General features: G+C 39.0%; 1 protein-coding gene and 1 pseudogene across 4 annotated transcripts in view; one reads left to right on the forward strand and one right to left on the reverse strand.

Moving 5' to 3' along the window:
* Positions 1–15,262, forward strand: part of RNF149 (ring finger protein 149) — a 60,100-nt gene that overhangs the window by 19,509 nt on the left and 25,329 nt on the right. For 2 of the 4 annotated variants that reach the window (XM_036028362.1, XM_028514314.2), the window contains exons 2-3: positions 7,202–7,452; positions 12,555–12,623. In XM_036028362.1, coding sequence (XP_035884255.1) covers positions 7,202–7,452; positions 12,555–12,623 — 320 coding nt within the window. The remainder of the gene's footprint in view (positions 1–7,201; positions 7,453–12,554; positions 12,624–15,262) is intronic. The other 2 variants (XM_036028363.1, XM_036028364.1) reach the window with 1 other exon arrangement.
* On the reverse strand, positions 10,861–11,392 carry LOC114498431 (annotated as a pseudogene).

Below are 15,262 nucleotides of genomic sequence, written 5' to 3' on the forward strand. Positions count from 1 at the left end.
CTAATCAACAAAACAAACTAGCAAGTAAAATATAACCAGAGCCATTGAAATTAAGAACAATCTGACAGTAACCATAGGGGAAGTGGGAGGGGATAATGTGGGGAAGTGGGAGAGGATAATGAGGGGATAATGTGAGGAAGGGTTTTCAGGAACAGCTATGAAGGACTGGGACAAAGCCATGGGGAGGTGGAATCAGGGGAGGGAGGTGGGGATGGCTGGGGTTGGGGGAAGTGCAGACAACTGTACTTGAACAACGAAAAAATAAAACAATTAAAAAACAGCTGGTTGAGCCCAGGGGTTTTGCAGGTCTTCCAGGCTCCTGCAGTTGTTTGAGGGGTGGACTCAATTTCCCCTTTCTGCTGGTTCTGGCAAGGAAGGGGTCTCCATCTTGGCTACAGTAATTACAAGTGCCCAGTTTCCATGCCCTCACTCACTTTGCAGGCCACACTATCCACTCTGCACAGTTGTACTGGGCCGACACCGATAAACCTTCGCACCCCTTTGATCAATCTGTGAGGTGCACTGAGTGGGAGCAAATCACTCCCACAGTCCTCATTCCTTGTTGGCCAGGCAGCTGCACAGACGAGGCCCCTGCCCGGCTCGCCTCAGTTCCCCTTTTGAAAAAAGTTTCTGGGTGCCACTGCCCCTCAGAGCCACTGCCTGGCTTTCCACACAGTCCAACTCTCTGGCAAGTCCAGAGTCTATCTGAGTCACAGCCAGTCTCAACCCACCTCTTCTCCCAGCTCCAGATGCCTCCATGATCCACGTCCTGACCCCCAACCCTGCACTGTCTAGCACTGTCTTAGCCAGTGACTGCCACACTAGCTTGGGTGTGCTGCCTCTTTTTCCCTAGGATTTCAAGTCTCTCCTAGTGCTGGTCTTCAATTTCCCTGCCCTGTGAGGGGAGGGAGCCACTAGACTGCTATCACTGACCCAACTCTCCTCTGATGTCCATAAGGCAGCAGCAGTTTCTGGGGCCATGCCCAGGGTCTTTCCCTGTCTGCCTATAGAACCTCCTTACCACCAGTTTTGAAGCGGCCTCTGCACACTTTGGCTTCCACACTTCATATCGGTTAAGATTTTGTTGGGTGTTCACTTTGTTTTTCAGAAGATCAGCTAAGTGTCCCAGTTGGGTGCACATGCAAGTGGGCACAGCTCCCATGTGCTTCACGGCTGTCTTCTCCCCTCTCACTCATCTCCATTTTATAGCTGAAGAAATATTCTCAGAGAAGACATTCTCCTAACTCAGACAGTGGTAACAGTGAGATTTGAACCCAGTCTGTGGCTCTCCACCCATAAGCTTGTGTGCCCCTGTGACTACATACATGCCGATTCTTCTGCAATCAACTTTTTTTAGGTGCTGTATGACATTGGGCAGCTCTTCAGGATTCCTGAGCCCTCATCTGTAAAATAATTGGCCTCTTTCTGCTTCAAGTGAAATATAAATATGAAAGTGCTTGAAGGTTGTTTTGAGGGAGGAAACTGACATAGACAGTTTTCTGTATAAAAGTTTTTTAAAGTATTTTTTATTGATGATGCTATTACAGCTTTCCCAGTTTTTCCCCCTTTATCCCCCTCCACCCTGTCTCCCCAACCCTCCAGCATTCTCCCCACCTTAGTTCATGTCCATGGGTTATATGTATAAGTTCTTTGAGTCCTCTGTTTCTTATACCATTTTTTATCTCTCCCTGTCTATTTTATGCTTACTAATTATGCTTCTTCTTCCCTGTACCTTTTCCGCACTATTCCTCCCTTCCCCCTCCTGACTGAAATCCCTCTGTGTGATGTCCATTTCTCTGATTTTCTTCTTGTTCTGGTTGTTTGCTTAGTTCTTGTTTTTGTTGTTTTCTTTTCTTTTAGGTTCATTTGTTGATAGTTGTGAGTTTGTTGTCATTTTACTGTTCATATTTTTTATCTTCTTAAATTTCTTAGATAAGTCCTTTAAATGTTTCATGTGATAAAGGCTTGGTGATGATGAACTCCTTTAACTTGACCTTATCTGGGAAGCACTTTATCTGCCCTTCCATTCTAAATGAAAGCTTTGCTAGATAGTCATCTTGGATGTAGGTCCTTGACTTTCATGACTTCAAATATTTCTTTCTAGCCCCTTCTTGCCTGCAAGATTTTTTTTGAGAAAGCAGCCGCAGCCGATAGCCTTATGGGCAGTCCTTTGTATATAACTGTCTCCTTTTCTCTTGCTACTTTTAAGATTCTCTTTATATTTAATCTTGGGTAACTTAATGATAATGTGCCTCTATGTGTTCCTCTTTGGGCCCAACTTCTTTGGCACTCTGGGCTTCCTGGACTCCCTGAAAGTCTTATTTCCTTTGCCAGATTGGGGGAATTTTCTTTCATTATTTGTTCAGATAACTTTTCAATTTCTTGCTGTTGTTGTTCTCCTTCTGGCACCCCCATAAGTTGGATATTGGAATGTTTCAAGTTGTCCCAGAGGTTTCTAAGTCTCATTTTTCTGGATTCTTGTTTCTTCCTTGTCATCTGGATGTATGTTTATTTCTTTCTTATGTTCCAAATTGTTCCTTTGAAGTTCTGGTTTCCTTCCTGTCACTGTTGGTTCCCTGAATATTTTGCTTTATTTCACTTTGGGTATCCTTCATTTGTTTTTTTCTTTTTTTTGACCAAACTCAATCAGATCTGTGAGCACTTTTATTACCAGGGCCTTAAATTCTCCATCAGATAAGTTTGCAATGTCCTCATCACTTAGTTCTGAGGTTATGCTCTGTTCTTTCATTTGGGTCATATTTCTTTGTCTTAGCACAGCTGATAGGTTGTAAGGGGATGGGGCCTTATGTATTCACTTGGGCAGGGCAACCTTCCTTGCTGTGCTGCAGTGCTGCCTGTAGGGGAGGGGCTAGAGAGGGAACAGTGAGGCTTGCCTGCTTGTCTCTGGCACACTTTTCAATGACCTCTCATGTGAGGCTGGGAGTATCTCCCACTGCAGCAACCTCAGCCATAGCCCACAGTCAGCTCTGAGTCTCAGTCTTCCCCTTAAGTCAACCCCTCCTGTGTAGCCCACCAAATTCAGCACCCAGCCCCACCCCCATGGTCTGCCCTGCGTTGCCAAGGCCTCACCAGTCTGGTTGTTCTGATTGATTTTTTGTTTAATTCCTTGGTTGTCAGAGTTGCGTACAGTTTGATTTGCCAGCACTTTTGGTTGTTTATTGATTTTAGATTGGTTTTCCTCCTTTAGGTTGTACGAGGAAGCAAAGGGTTTCTACCTACGCGTCCATCTTGGCCAGAACTCTAAAAGTTTTTAATTGAGACAGGTATATGTGGTTCTTTTTAATGGTCTTCCTACTTTAGTATGTTCCTGAAAACTTTCACAAAAAAGAGCTTTATTAAAAAGGCTTTCAGCTTGTGAAGGTCCATATAATTATAAGTGGTATAACCTATCATAATTGTTTCTATATAGTTACTAGATGCTTATTTTCCTGAAGGCAGAACATATCTTAGTCTTCATTGTGTCTCCCAGTGATAACATGATAGATTGTGTGAATGCTGAGACAGCTTCAGTACTTGTGAAGTAATACTTTTAGGTATAGGTCACATGATCGGCTTCCAGACAGGAACCATTTAGAAGGATGCCCTTCTGGTGATTCAGTAACTAAATATGATGGCTGAGGGCCACAGTGGATTTGCTACAGATTAAACTTCTTTGTAAGGTAAAATAGTATTGTAATGTGTTTTGGTATAATACCAAAGAACATTATATATGTATTTTTATTTTTTAAAAGATTTGATTTTTTAAATTTATTTTTAGAGAGAGGGGAAGAGAAGTAGAAAGAGAGGGAGAGAAACATCAATTGGTTGCCTCTTAAATGTGCCCAGATTGGGAATGAACCAGTGACCTTTTTGCCTTGTGGGATGATGCCCAACCAAATGAGCCACACCAGTCAGGGATATACAAGTATTTTGAAATTAATTTTTGAATAATATGTATATATGGTAGAGAATTTTTACTATGTCCAGCTCTTTTCACTGAGGCACTAGGGCCCTCAGTCTCTAGGGTTGCCTTCCAGAGGTAGTCTGTATTGTTATGACTATTTAAATCTTGGTGTCACACAGTTCTACATGTTGCTTTTTTTCTTGTCTGTGTAGCTTGAGTGCTATCAGTATTGACAGAGATGCTGCCTCTGTGTACATTTCCTTTGATTTATATAACTGTTTTCTTATTGATGGACATTTCTATTGTGATAGCAAAAACTTAGAAAAATCATTGGCAATCAATATCTTTATAGATACCTCACATGTACATATGTAGGTATATCTATGCAGTTAAGATCTTGGATGTGGAATCACTGGGTCAAAGAGACATGTGCATTTAAAAAAAATTTTGATATCCATTACCCTCCATACCAGATTGTAATAATTCACTACCTGGAAGTGTGCAAGAATGCAGGTTTGTGCTTGCTCTCGCCAATATAATGTATCAAACATTTTTATCTTTACCAGTGCAATAGGTATGCTTTTGTGTGTGCCTCGATGTTTTATGTGTCTAAATTCCATTTGTTGGAGGGAAACTGGACAGGCTTTTTGAGGGTAATGAAAATATTATGGAATTAGATGGTGATGATTTCACAACCTTTGTAAATATTGCTTGGCCAAAAAGTTTGTTTTTCCCTTAAGATGGTTCTAGTAGCACTTAGTTGTCTTTAACTTATTTGAAACAATTTTTTTAAAGATTTTATTCTATTTATTTTTAGAGAGGGAAGGGAGGGAGAGAGAGAGAGAAACATCAATGTGGGGTTGCTGGGGGTCATGGCCTGCAACCCAGGCATGCACCCTGACTAGGAATCGAACCTGAGACACTTTGGTTCACAGCCCACGCTCAATCCATTGAGCTACGCCAGCCAGGATTTGAAACAATTTTGTTAGATTGTATTGTGACAGCTGTCATATCGGCATGCATTTTTTAAAAAACTTACCAAAATTGGTGCATTTTTGTATAGCCATTTTCATATTGAAGATGGAAGAAATACGTAATGTTTTCAGCATATTATGCTTTATTATTTCAAGAAAGGTAAAAACAACTGAAGCGCAATAAAAGATTTGTGCAGTGTATAGAGAAGTTGCTGTGACTGATGGAACATGTCAAAAATGGTTTGTGAAGTTTCATGCTAGAGATTTCTCACTGATTGATGCTTCACGGTCTGGTAGACCGATTGAAGTTGATAAGGATCAAATCAAGATGTTAATTGAGAACAATCAATGTTATACCACACAGGAGATAGCCAACATACTGAAAGTATCCAAATCAATGAAGTTATTGGTAAAAATGAAAAATGTGTCTTTTATTATATGGAAAAACCATATGGACTTCTTGGCCAACCCAATATACTAAAAGCCACTGAATTGTACCTTTTAAAAGGATGAATGTTATGGCATGTGAATTATACCTCAATAAAACTGCTATTTTAAAAAATAAAACCCATTTCTATTTTTCTTTATGCACTCTGACTTTAAATAGAAAAATTTGTTTCATTACTTTGTTTTTCTATTCTTATAGGAAATTAGTTTTTTGTTTTTGTAATATAACATGTATTTTTCTCCAGTTAGCCATTGGCTCTATTGATCTTGATGCCTTGATTTTGCTCTTTAGCCATGTAGAAAATTTGTATTTATGTATGGTTGGTCAAATCCTTTTTTTCTTTTCTTTTTAGAACTTTGAGGTGGTTTTTCATACTTTCAAAGGTTTTTCTTCAATATTTTATATATATATATATTTAAAGATTTTATTTGTTTATTTTTAGAGAGAGGAGAATGGAGAGAGAAAGAAAGGGAGAGAAACATCAATGTGTGGTTGCCTCTCACGTGCCCCGTACTGAGGACCTGACACATGCCTGGGAACCCAGGCTTGTGCCCTGATGGGGAATCGAACCCGTGACCCTTTGGTTTGCAGGCTATCATTCAATCCACTGAGCCATACCAGCCAGGGCCAATATTATATATTTTTAAATCCCTGTGTTTCTTCTGTCTCTTTAAATTTTGTTTCTTTTATTGATTCTAGAGAGAGAGGATGGAAGGGAGGAAAAGAGGGAGAGAAACATTGAGCAGTTATCCTCTTGCATGCACTCCAACCCAGGGCCAAACCCACAGCTCTGGCATGTGCCCTGACCAGAATTGAACTGTGACCTTTTTGGTTTGCAGGATGATGCCCAAGGAAGAAACTGAGCCACACTGGCCAGGACTCTTATGGCTCTTTTATATTTACTTTTTAAATATTTAAATCTTTGATTCTAAATCTGCAGAATTTATTTTGTCATATGTTGTAAAAAAGGGGCAATAGCCTTTTTTTTCCTGATGATGATACCCAATTGACCCCCCCACACTATTTTTAAAAAATAATTCATTTTACCCCATTGCTTTGAAATTCCATTTTTATTATTTCTTAAATTCTTTTATGTTTTTGGATCAAAGTCTGGATTTTTAATTCTTTCCTGATATTCTTGTCATATTCATATGTTACTATACACTGTTTTAATGACTTTAAATTAACAGGCTGGTCCAAGTTCTGTTTAAAAGGTTTTCTTGATTACCCTTGATTACTTTTCCCTGAAGTGAACTTCAGAAGTGGGATTTTTAAGGTTTTTAAAATCCTATTGAAATTTTATGGTTTTTACATTAACAATTCATGAAGTTGATTATTCATTCCTTTGCTGTTTCTCTTCTGTTTTGTCTTATGTTTGCTTGTGCATTCCGAGCAGTGTTAAGTACTAGTGATCACAGGAGTTCTCAGCTTGCCTCCCTAGGTATAATGTGCATGTTTTAAGCATTATAGTCATAAGGGAAATTGGGCTGTATGGTTTTTTTGCTTTTTTTATTACTGTGTTAGGTTTTACGATCTTAGAAATCATTTTTTTAATCTGTTGTGGAACAATTTAAATATCATTGATGTTGCTCATCCTTAAAAGGTTTGGTGGTAGAATTCACCTGTGAAACTGAGTGGGGCTCTTGCTTTTGAGGAGGTATTTGTTAGTGATTTATTCTGCTTCTCATGTAACCAGTTTTTTCTCTTTTGGGGCTAGTTTTAGTAACATGTTTTTCTTAAACTTACCCATTTTATCAAAGTATTTGGATGTATATTCATGAATGAGCTACAGTACTCATATTATTTTGTAAGATACAGAGTATTCTGTATCTTATTTTGTGTTCTTTATATTGATTTCTTTGTTCTTTCTTACAGGAACAGGAAATATAGTGGTCATTATGGTTAGCTACCCAAAAGGAAAAGAGATTCTGGATCTGGTGCAAAAAGAAATTCAAGTCAAAATGACCATAGGTGTTGGCACCCGCCATGTACAGGAGTTTATCAGTGGTCAGTCTGTCATGTTTGTGGCCATTGCCTTCATCACCATGATGATTATCTCATTAGCATGGCTGATATTTTACTATATACGGCGTTTCCTGTATACTGGCTCACAGTTTGGAAGTCAGGTAACTATGGGTAACTTTTTATGTTTGCTTTTTCAAATATAGTTTGTAAATATTTTCCATATATATTGCTTGGAGTTGTATTGGACCCTAGTCTTCTTTTCATTTTCACTCATATATAATTTAAATATTAATATGATTTTTCTTTTTTTTAATTCTAAGGTCAATTTTTATTTCTACAAAAACAAAGGCAGTCAAAACAATATAAAACACATGTAAAAGATATTACTGACTGAGCTTCAAGGGGAGCTCGACTCTGCAAAGGCTGTGAGTTCAGAGGGAGAGGGAAGGCCATTTTGTTCCTGGGCTGGGTTGGGCTGACTCAGCCCATCCTGCTGCTTTGAAAGAAGAGGCCAACAGGGCTCCAGTGACCCCAGACTGGTGCTGGCTATAGTTGAGTCCTGCCAGTTCCAATCCCACAGAGTCAAACCATGCTGAGGGAGGGCTGAGGTGGGGCTGCTGAGCTGAGGAGTTGGAGAGCAAGCTTTGTGGCACATTCGGATGGAGCTTGCTGACAGTTGACCATTCTGGCTTCAGTGTTGTCTGCAATGACCAACACATCTTCCATAATGGCTGCAGTGAGGAGCACCAACCTTTGACCTCAGGAGCCTCTCTGATGAGAAATTCCTCGCCCAAGTGCAGTGACCTCTGGCTGGCAGGCCCTGCCCTGGAGTGGCAGCAGAGCTGATATTGCAGAGTTTTCCCAGGCAGGCTAGGCCAGGCCATGCTGGAGTTCAGTCACATGGGTTGCCATTTGATCCATGTTATTGTGGTAACATTGGCCAGGTTTTTACGTAAGAGCTGGCCTCCCTTTTCAGAGCTTTTTTGGGAGGTGAGGTAGTGATAGCTTGCTTGTTTTTAAAATTTTTTAATAGGACATTATAAATTGGAGCCAATAGAATTTGAACAAACTGCCACACTGGGCAGTGCAACATGAGAGAAGCGACCAGACTGGACAGAGCTGTCTCCTCTTTGTAGAGGAGACAGGGCCTAGGTCTGGGAAAGTGAATCAGTGAAAAATAAACTGAATGCAAGAAAGTGAGAGTTGCAAGGGCAGGGGAAGAAAGGGAACCATAACATTTTATGTTAAGTCTTAAGGTCTAAATGTAAATTGAAGATATTGGATAGATTTGGACCAAGAAAAAAAACACCATTCTTTTAGAGTAGATTGAAGCAGTGATTTTTAAAACAAAGGGAGCAGAACTAAAACATCTTAAATTTTTAATCCTTTCTATACAGGTTACAGAAACCACTTTTTAAAAAAATATATTTTATTGATTATGCTATTATAGTTGTTCCATTTCCCCCCTTCACTTCCCTCCACCCTGCACACCCCCTCCCACCCACATACCCCCCTTTAGTTCATGTCCGTGTGTCATAAGTTCTTTAGCTTCTATGTTTCCCATACTATTCTTGCCCTCCCTCTATTTTATCCCTACCATCTGTGCTACTTATTCTCTGTAACTTTTCCACCTCTCTCATCCTCCCACTCCCCTGTTGCTAACTCTCCATGTGATCTCTGTTTCTGTGGTTCTGTTCCTGTTCTATTTGTTTGCTTAGTTTGCTTTGGTTTTAGGTGTGGCTGTTAATAATTGTGAGTTTGCTGTCTTTTTACTGGTCATATTTTTTATCTACTTTTTCCTAGATAAGTCCCTTTAACATTTCATATAATAAGGGCTTGGTGATGATGAATTCCTTTAACTTGACCTTATCTGAGAAGCACTTGATCTGCCCTTCCATTCTAAATGAAAGCCTTACTGGGTAGAGTAATCTTAGATATAGGTGCTTGCCTTTCATGACTTGGAATACTTCTTTCCAGCCCCTTCTTGCTTGTAAGGTCTCTTTTGAGGAATCAACTGACAGTCTTATGGGAACTCCTTTGTAGGTGACTGTCCCCTTATCTCTTGCTGCTTCTAGAATTCTCTCCTTCATTTTAATCTTCGGTAATGTAATGATGATGTGCCTTGGTGTGTCCCTCCTTGGGTCCAACTTCTTTGGGACTCTCTTAAGCTTCCTGGACTTCCTGGAAGTCTATTTCCTTTGCCTAATTCGGGGAGTTCTTTATTATTTGTTCAAATAAGTTTTCCACTTGTTGCTCTTCCTCTTCCCCTTCTTGTACCCCTATAATTCAGATGTTGAAATCTTTAAAGATGTCCTGGAGGTTCCTAAGCCTCTCCTCATGTTTTTGAATTCTTATTTCCTCATTCTTTTCTGTTTGATTGTTTCTTTCTTCCTTCTGATCCACTTCATTGATTTGAGTTCCAGTTTTCTTCCCATTACTGTTGGTTCCCTGTGCATTTTCCTTCATTTCACTTAGCATAGCCTTCATTTTTTCATCTAATTTGTGACCAAATTCAACCAATTCTATGAGCATCCTGATCACCAATGCTTTGAACTGTGCATCTGATAGGTTGGCTATCTCTTGGTTGCTTAAAAGTATTGGCTCTGGAGCTTTCGTTTGTTCTTCTGTTTGAACCGTCTTTTTTTTTGGTGGGGTGGGGTCTGGTCACGCCTGTTATGTAGTGAGGGGTGGAGCCTTAGATGTTCACCAGAGCAGGGCAACACATTGCTGGGGGGCAGGGTCAGAGAGGAAACAATGGTGCTTGCTCTGTTCTCAGTCAGATTTCAGTCCCCTCTGCTGCTTCCTACAAGCAAATTGGGCCCTTCTAGTGCTAGTTCCCTGGGTGGGTGGGCTTGTGTATGTTCTAGGACCCTGTGGGTCTCTCCAGTGAACTGTCCTGTGAGGCTGGAAGTCTCTCCCTGAGCCTCAACCTCCACAGGTGTTTTCATTTGGTGCTTTTAGGCTTTATTTCCTGGTGCTGGGTCCCTGGGTTGTACAGTCTATCTCGCTGCCCGTTTTTCACCTGGTTTATCTGCACATGAATATGTGACTGCGGACAGCCAGCTGCCTTGCACGCCTCACTGGGTCTGCCCGTTGCCTCCCCATGCCTGGGGTCTGCTAGCCGCCACCTGTGCATGTGGGGTCTGCCAATAGCCGCCTGGGCCCTGTGTGTCCTGGTCTGCCAGCCACCGCTTTTCCCTGCTGTGACCCCTCTCTGCAGGCTGCCAATTCCACCCCTTACTGGTCTGGATGAATGATTGTTGGACTTCTGTACAGTTCAGTTTTCTATCTGTTCTGGTTGTTTTTTTTTGTTTCTAAAGTTTTGTTATCTTTAATTTTGGCTGTGGGAGGAGGCACAGTGTGTCCACCTATGCCTCCACCTATGCCTCCATCTATGCCTCCATCTTGGCCAGAAGTCCCTAAAACCACTTTTGATTAAGAAAACTGTAAAAACTTAGTAGCTGCCACAAGCGAACACAGGGCGATGGCATGTGTCAGTTTTCCACCAAATCCTGCTTTCTGAGGTGTCTGAATGCACTGCTCAGGTCTCTGCTCATACTTACTGGAATCAATTGCGGCAGATTTTAGTCCACAGGTCACTTTTCCCCATATTTCTTTGTAAACTCTTCAGGGTTCTTATAGAATTTTTTACAGTCCTTAGAGTATTTTCAGCTAGGTCAGCCCGAAGCGGGTGTTTGGGCTGGGGGTTATTCACCAGCATTATGAGAGACTGGATTACTTGGTCAGTTTTGGTTGCTGGCTTCCAGTTTTCAGCACTAATTACTGGCAGACAGACCTGCCCCTTTTCATTGATGTTGGGGTGATAGATCTTTGTGTTAAATGTGATCTTCAGTGGTTTGAATGGGTACTCTGCTGGAAAGTTGATTTCCATTCTGAAGTCCTGCTTATCATATAGAGGGTTGTCAGGAACAATAAGCCCTTGCCAAGTCAGTAAATTAGCTTCATCAATCTGGATGTTATGGAACTTTTTTATTACACATTTGCAGATTTCTTCAAGCTCCTTCATCAGCCTCCTGCTGGCCACCATCTTAGGTCTGGTAATATGATTTTTCTGAAATTAACTTTTAAAATTAGAATATATTAAATTTTCTGTTTAGTGGTAAATTAGATATTTTTAAATCCAGGTCACTTTTTGCATGTTATGCTCCTGAAAATATCCTCTTTGTCCTTTTCCAGACATAAAGCAGTGACAAAAAGGCATGAGGTAGATGGGACGTGGTTTTGTGTTTAAAAAGAGAACTCTGGATCCTAAGGTGAGGCGCAGAGTGGGAGGGGCTCCCCTGTCTCCACTTTGGAACAACTTTAAACGCCCATTTAAACGCCCAGAGGAACTCTCTCTCAGCAATAGCAAAGAGGGGGGTGGTTGAAGAGCCAGGGACTTCCAACACAGACTTTTTGAATTTCACACTTTCCTCTGTTGTCTTGAAAAGTAACCCTTCCTGACTTTGGCAGCATTAGATAGTCATATTTGGGTGGTCTTCTACTTGATGACTAGGAAACCTCTTTTCTCTTAGGGAAGTTAATAGATGGTAACCCTATCCTCAGCTTGCTGTTTTCTTTCCAATATTTAAACATACGAATTGGAATTGGGTTCCTGTTCATATATGAAATTGAAGACAAGCATTGTTCCCCCACCTCCCCCAATTACTGTTTACATTCAGTATTATTTTGTAGTGGTTAGACAATCGTACTTTATAAAATGTTCCCCTTGATATTTCCAGCACCCATTTGGCATCATACATAGTTATTACAGTATTATTGACTATATTTCCAAAGCTGTACTTTACATCACCGTGACTATTTTGTTAATGTCAATTTATACTTCTCCATTCCTCCACCTTTTTCCACCTGTTCTCCACTCTGGCAACCATAAGTCTGTTGTCTGTACCCTTGAGTCTGTTTCTGTTCTATTAATTCGTTTATATTTTTCTTTAGATTCTACATATAAGTAAGATCATATGGTATTTGTTTTTCTCTGACTGACTCATTTGCGACAGTATGGGTAGATCTAGAGATTATTATGCTAAGTGAAAATAAGTATTCTTGATCATATAGCTCTTAAGTTATATGTGCTTAGTCTATATATTAAGACAAGTGGTAATATTTAAGGTTATTTTCATTATAATCATTTAACTTTGCTTTTAAATGAAATTTTTTATGTAAGCTACCATATATTTTATGAGTTTTTAAAATAGTGATTTTACCTGAAATTTTCAATAATAATAATTTTTTCTTACCTAAGAGCCATAGAAAAGAAACCAAGAAAGTTATTGGCCAGCTTCCACTTCATACTATAAAACATGAAGAAAAGGTAATATTTTTGTGTTCTTCTGTTTTGTTTTGGTTTAGATTAGACTGTATGCCTGTCTTAGTGTCTGAGTAATGCTTTCCAATCTGCTAAATTTATAGTATAGAACATGTGGAGTTCTAACTAGTGTGAGTTAGCACTCACTTAATTTATGTGTGTTCATTTTAAAGCAGGGTTGTCAGAAATAATTTTTTTGCATATGTGATGAGCCTTTCAGATATATGGTAGTCCGTAGCCATACCTGGCTACTAGAATTTAAATGAATTAAATTAAACTTAAAATTTAGTTCCTCCATCACAATAGCTACATTAAAATGCTCAAATAAATCACATTGTCTAGTCACTACCATCCTGGACAGTGCCAGTATGTTCATCATTGAAAAAACTTCTACCTGTTGGTCAGACTCAGATGACTCTAAAGAAGATAAAGAAGAGCCTTGACCTGTGTGGCTCAGCTGGTTGGGCTTTGTCCCACAAAGCGAAAGGTTATTGGATTGATTCCAGGTCAGGGCACTTGCCTGGGTAGTGGATTCAGTCGTGGTTCAAGGTGCATGTGAGAGGCAACTGAATGATGTTTCTCTCCCTCCCTCTCCCTCCCTCCCTTCCCCTCTCTCTAAAAGTACATAAACTCTTAAAGAAGATAAAGAAGTTAAAGTCTCTACCACAGACCCTTGAAAATTTAAATTTATGTATCTTGAATCTGAGACTCTGTTCTTCCTTTAATTATGGGGAAAAAAATGTGGAGAAAGGGAGAAAAGGTGTTTTTAAAAGTAGTTTTTTACCAAAACAAACAAACATTTTGACGTGGTCAACCTGAGACTTAACAGGCCAAAATTATACCAGAGTTGAAGCATTTGTAGACTAGGAGAGATCCTGGATCTAGAACCTCAGGTTTGAGAAGGTGGATTCCTTAAAAGGAAAAAAGTTGGTCATGCAGTGAGTGGTGTTTATTCTTTTAATAGTCTATCTTTTGTGCCATTAATTTTAATAACTGTGTTTAGATAGCTGTGGGTTGATTCAGTTGTTTTGATTTTTATTTTATCTCACTAAGTTGTTGAGACTTAATCTATTCCTCCTTAATCTAGTCTCTCCTTAAAAAAAAAAAAAACAATAACTGTACTTAGAGTATGTACCCCTTCCTCTGACCTTCTTAAAGAATCAGAACAGAAATAACATATAGACCTTTGACCTAAGAATTTTGGAATCTGATACTGATGGTTTATGTGATATCTTTAATATTGATATCCCTGGATATCATTATTGCAAGGCAGGAATTCTCAGTCCTTAAATGAGAAGACAGATTTATATGTAATAATTTACTGAGTTAAGTCTTTGAGAACATAAGTATATTGATATTATCCTCTTTCTTTACAGAACATTTTTTAAAATAGGCTTCCATGCACTGTTTTTTGAAAGTTGTCAAAATAGTGGTTTAGAAAAGAAGATTTATATGTCCATGAGATATATACATGATTTTCTGATGATTTTATGTTTTCAAGTTACATGGAAAAATGTTGTTTTCTTAAATCTGGAGACTAGTGTGTGTTTTCTAATTTCTCTCTTCCTGTGGACTCATTCACAGTTACGTATAAGCTTGTCAATCATTCTTTAAAATAATTTCATCACTCTTGCATGGCATATGATAAGTAGTAAGTGATAATATTTACTTTAGTTGTAACATAATTTTTAAGTGTTACAAGGTCCGTTTTAATATAGTCTTTGATAACTATATCTACATATAAAGTCAGTTTTTATTGCTTGCTTGTTAACAAGTGATACACATGACTAAATATATTTTTAAAATAATTATGGTGTAGCCAAGTTCCATAAAATTAACTTGTTAAAGTTGTAGCCACCTACAGACCCTGATTGGTGGTTCCTGAATCCCCATCCCAGAATCTTGGGAGTGAGAGTCTCATTGGTCTTTCTGGGTCAGATGATGACTCTGGCACTACCTGCTTTGGTTGATGGGATGAGGCCATGTGGGTAGATCCTCACTACTTAGGAAAATGTGGGGGTGGGGAGGCTTGACCCATACATTCTTAGAAGTGGAAATTTTGTCTTAAGACTGCTTCCTCCCCCAGTTTTTGTTTCTTTCTACCTTTGTTAATTTGATATGTGAAAAAATGTTAAGTTATTTCAATTTGTAATTTTTTAATCACTAGTGAGGTGAATCTTTTCAGATATTTAGCCATTTGTATTTCTTCTTTTGCAAGTTGTAACTGTACTTCAGCAAATTCTCATGTATTTCTTTTTAATGATTCCAGAAAACAAGCAGCTTATTTGGATATTCATTCTCTTTAGAAATTTTATGTTTGAAAAATAATTAATTTTACTAAGTAAAGCAAGCATTTGTATTTCTAAAGCCTTTAAAGCATGAACACTTAAAACCTGAACCGCTAGCCTAGTATATAACTACTGTTTATGCCTGATTAGGTAGACAGTGAAATTTTTTTTCTTTTCAGCCAAATTCTTTAAATATTCTCTTGATAATGGTACAAAGTAAATACCAAGTAGACATTGTGTGTTTAGTTTTAGGTTGTACCCATATAGACTGGAACTCATCACTGTTTTACCCAAGGTACAGTGAATTTTACCAAGGATATTTATACCCAGGTTAATACTCCTCTTTTTTTTTTTTAC

Source organism: Phyllostomus discolor, chromosome 6, assembly GCF_004126475.2.
Source record: "Phyllostomus discolor isolate MPI-MPIP mPhyDis1 chromosome 6, mPhyDis1.pri.v3, whole genome shotgun sequence".
NCBI classification, from domain to species: Eukaryota; Metazoa; Chordata; class Mammalia; order Chiroptera; family Phyllostomidae; genus Phyllostomus; species Phyllostomus discolor.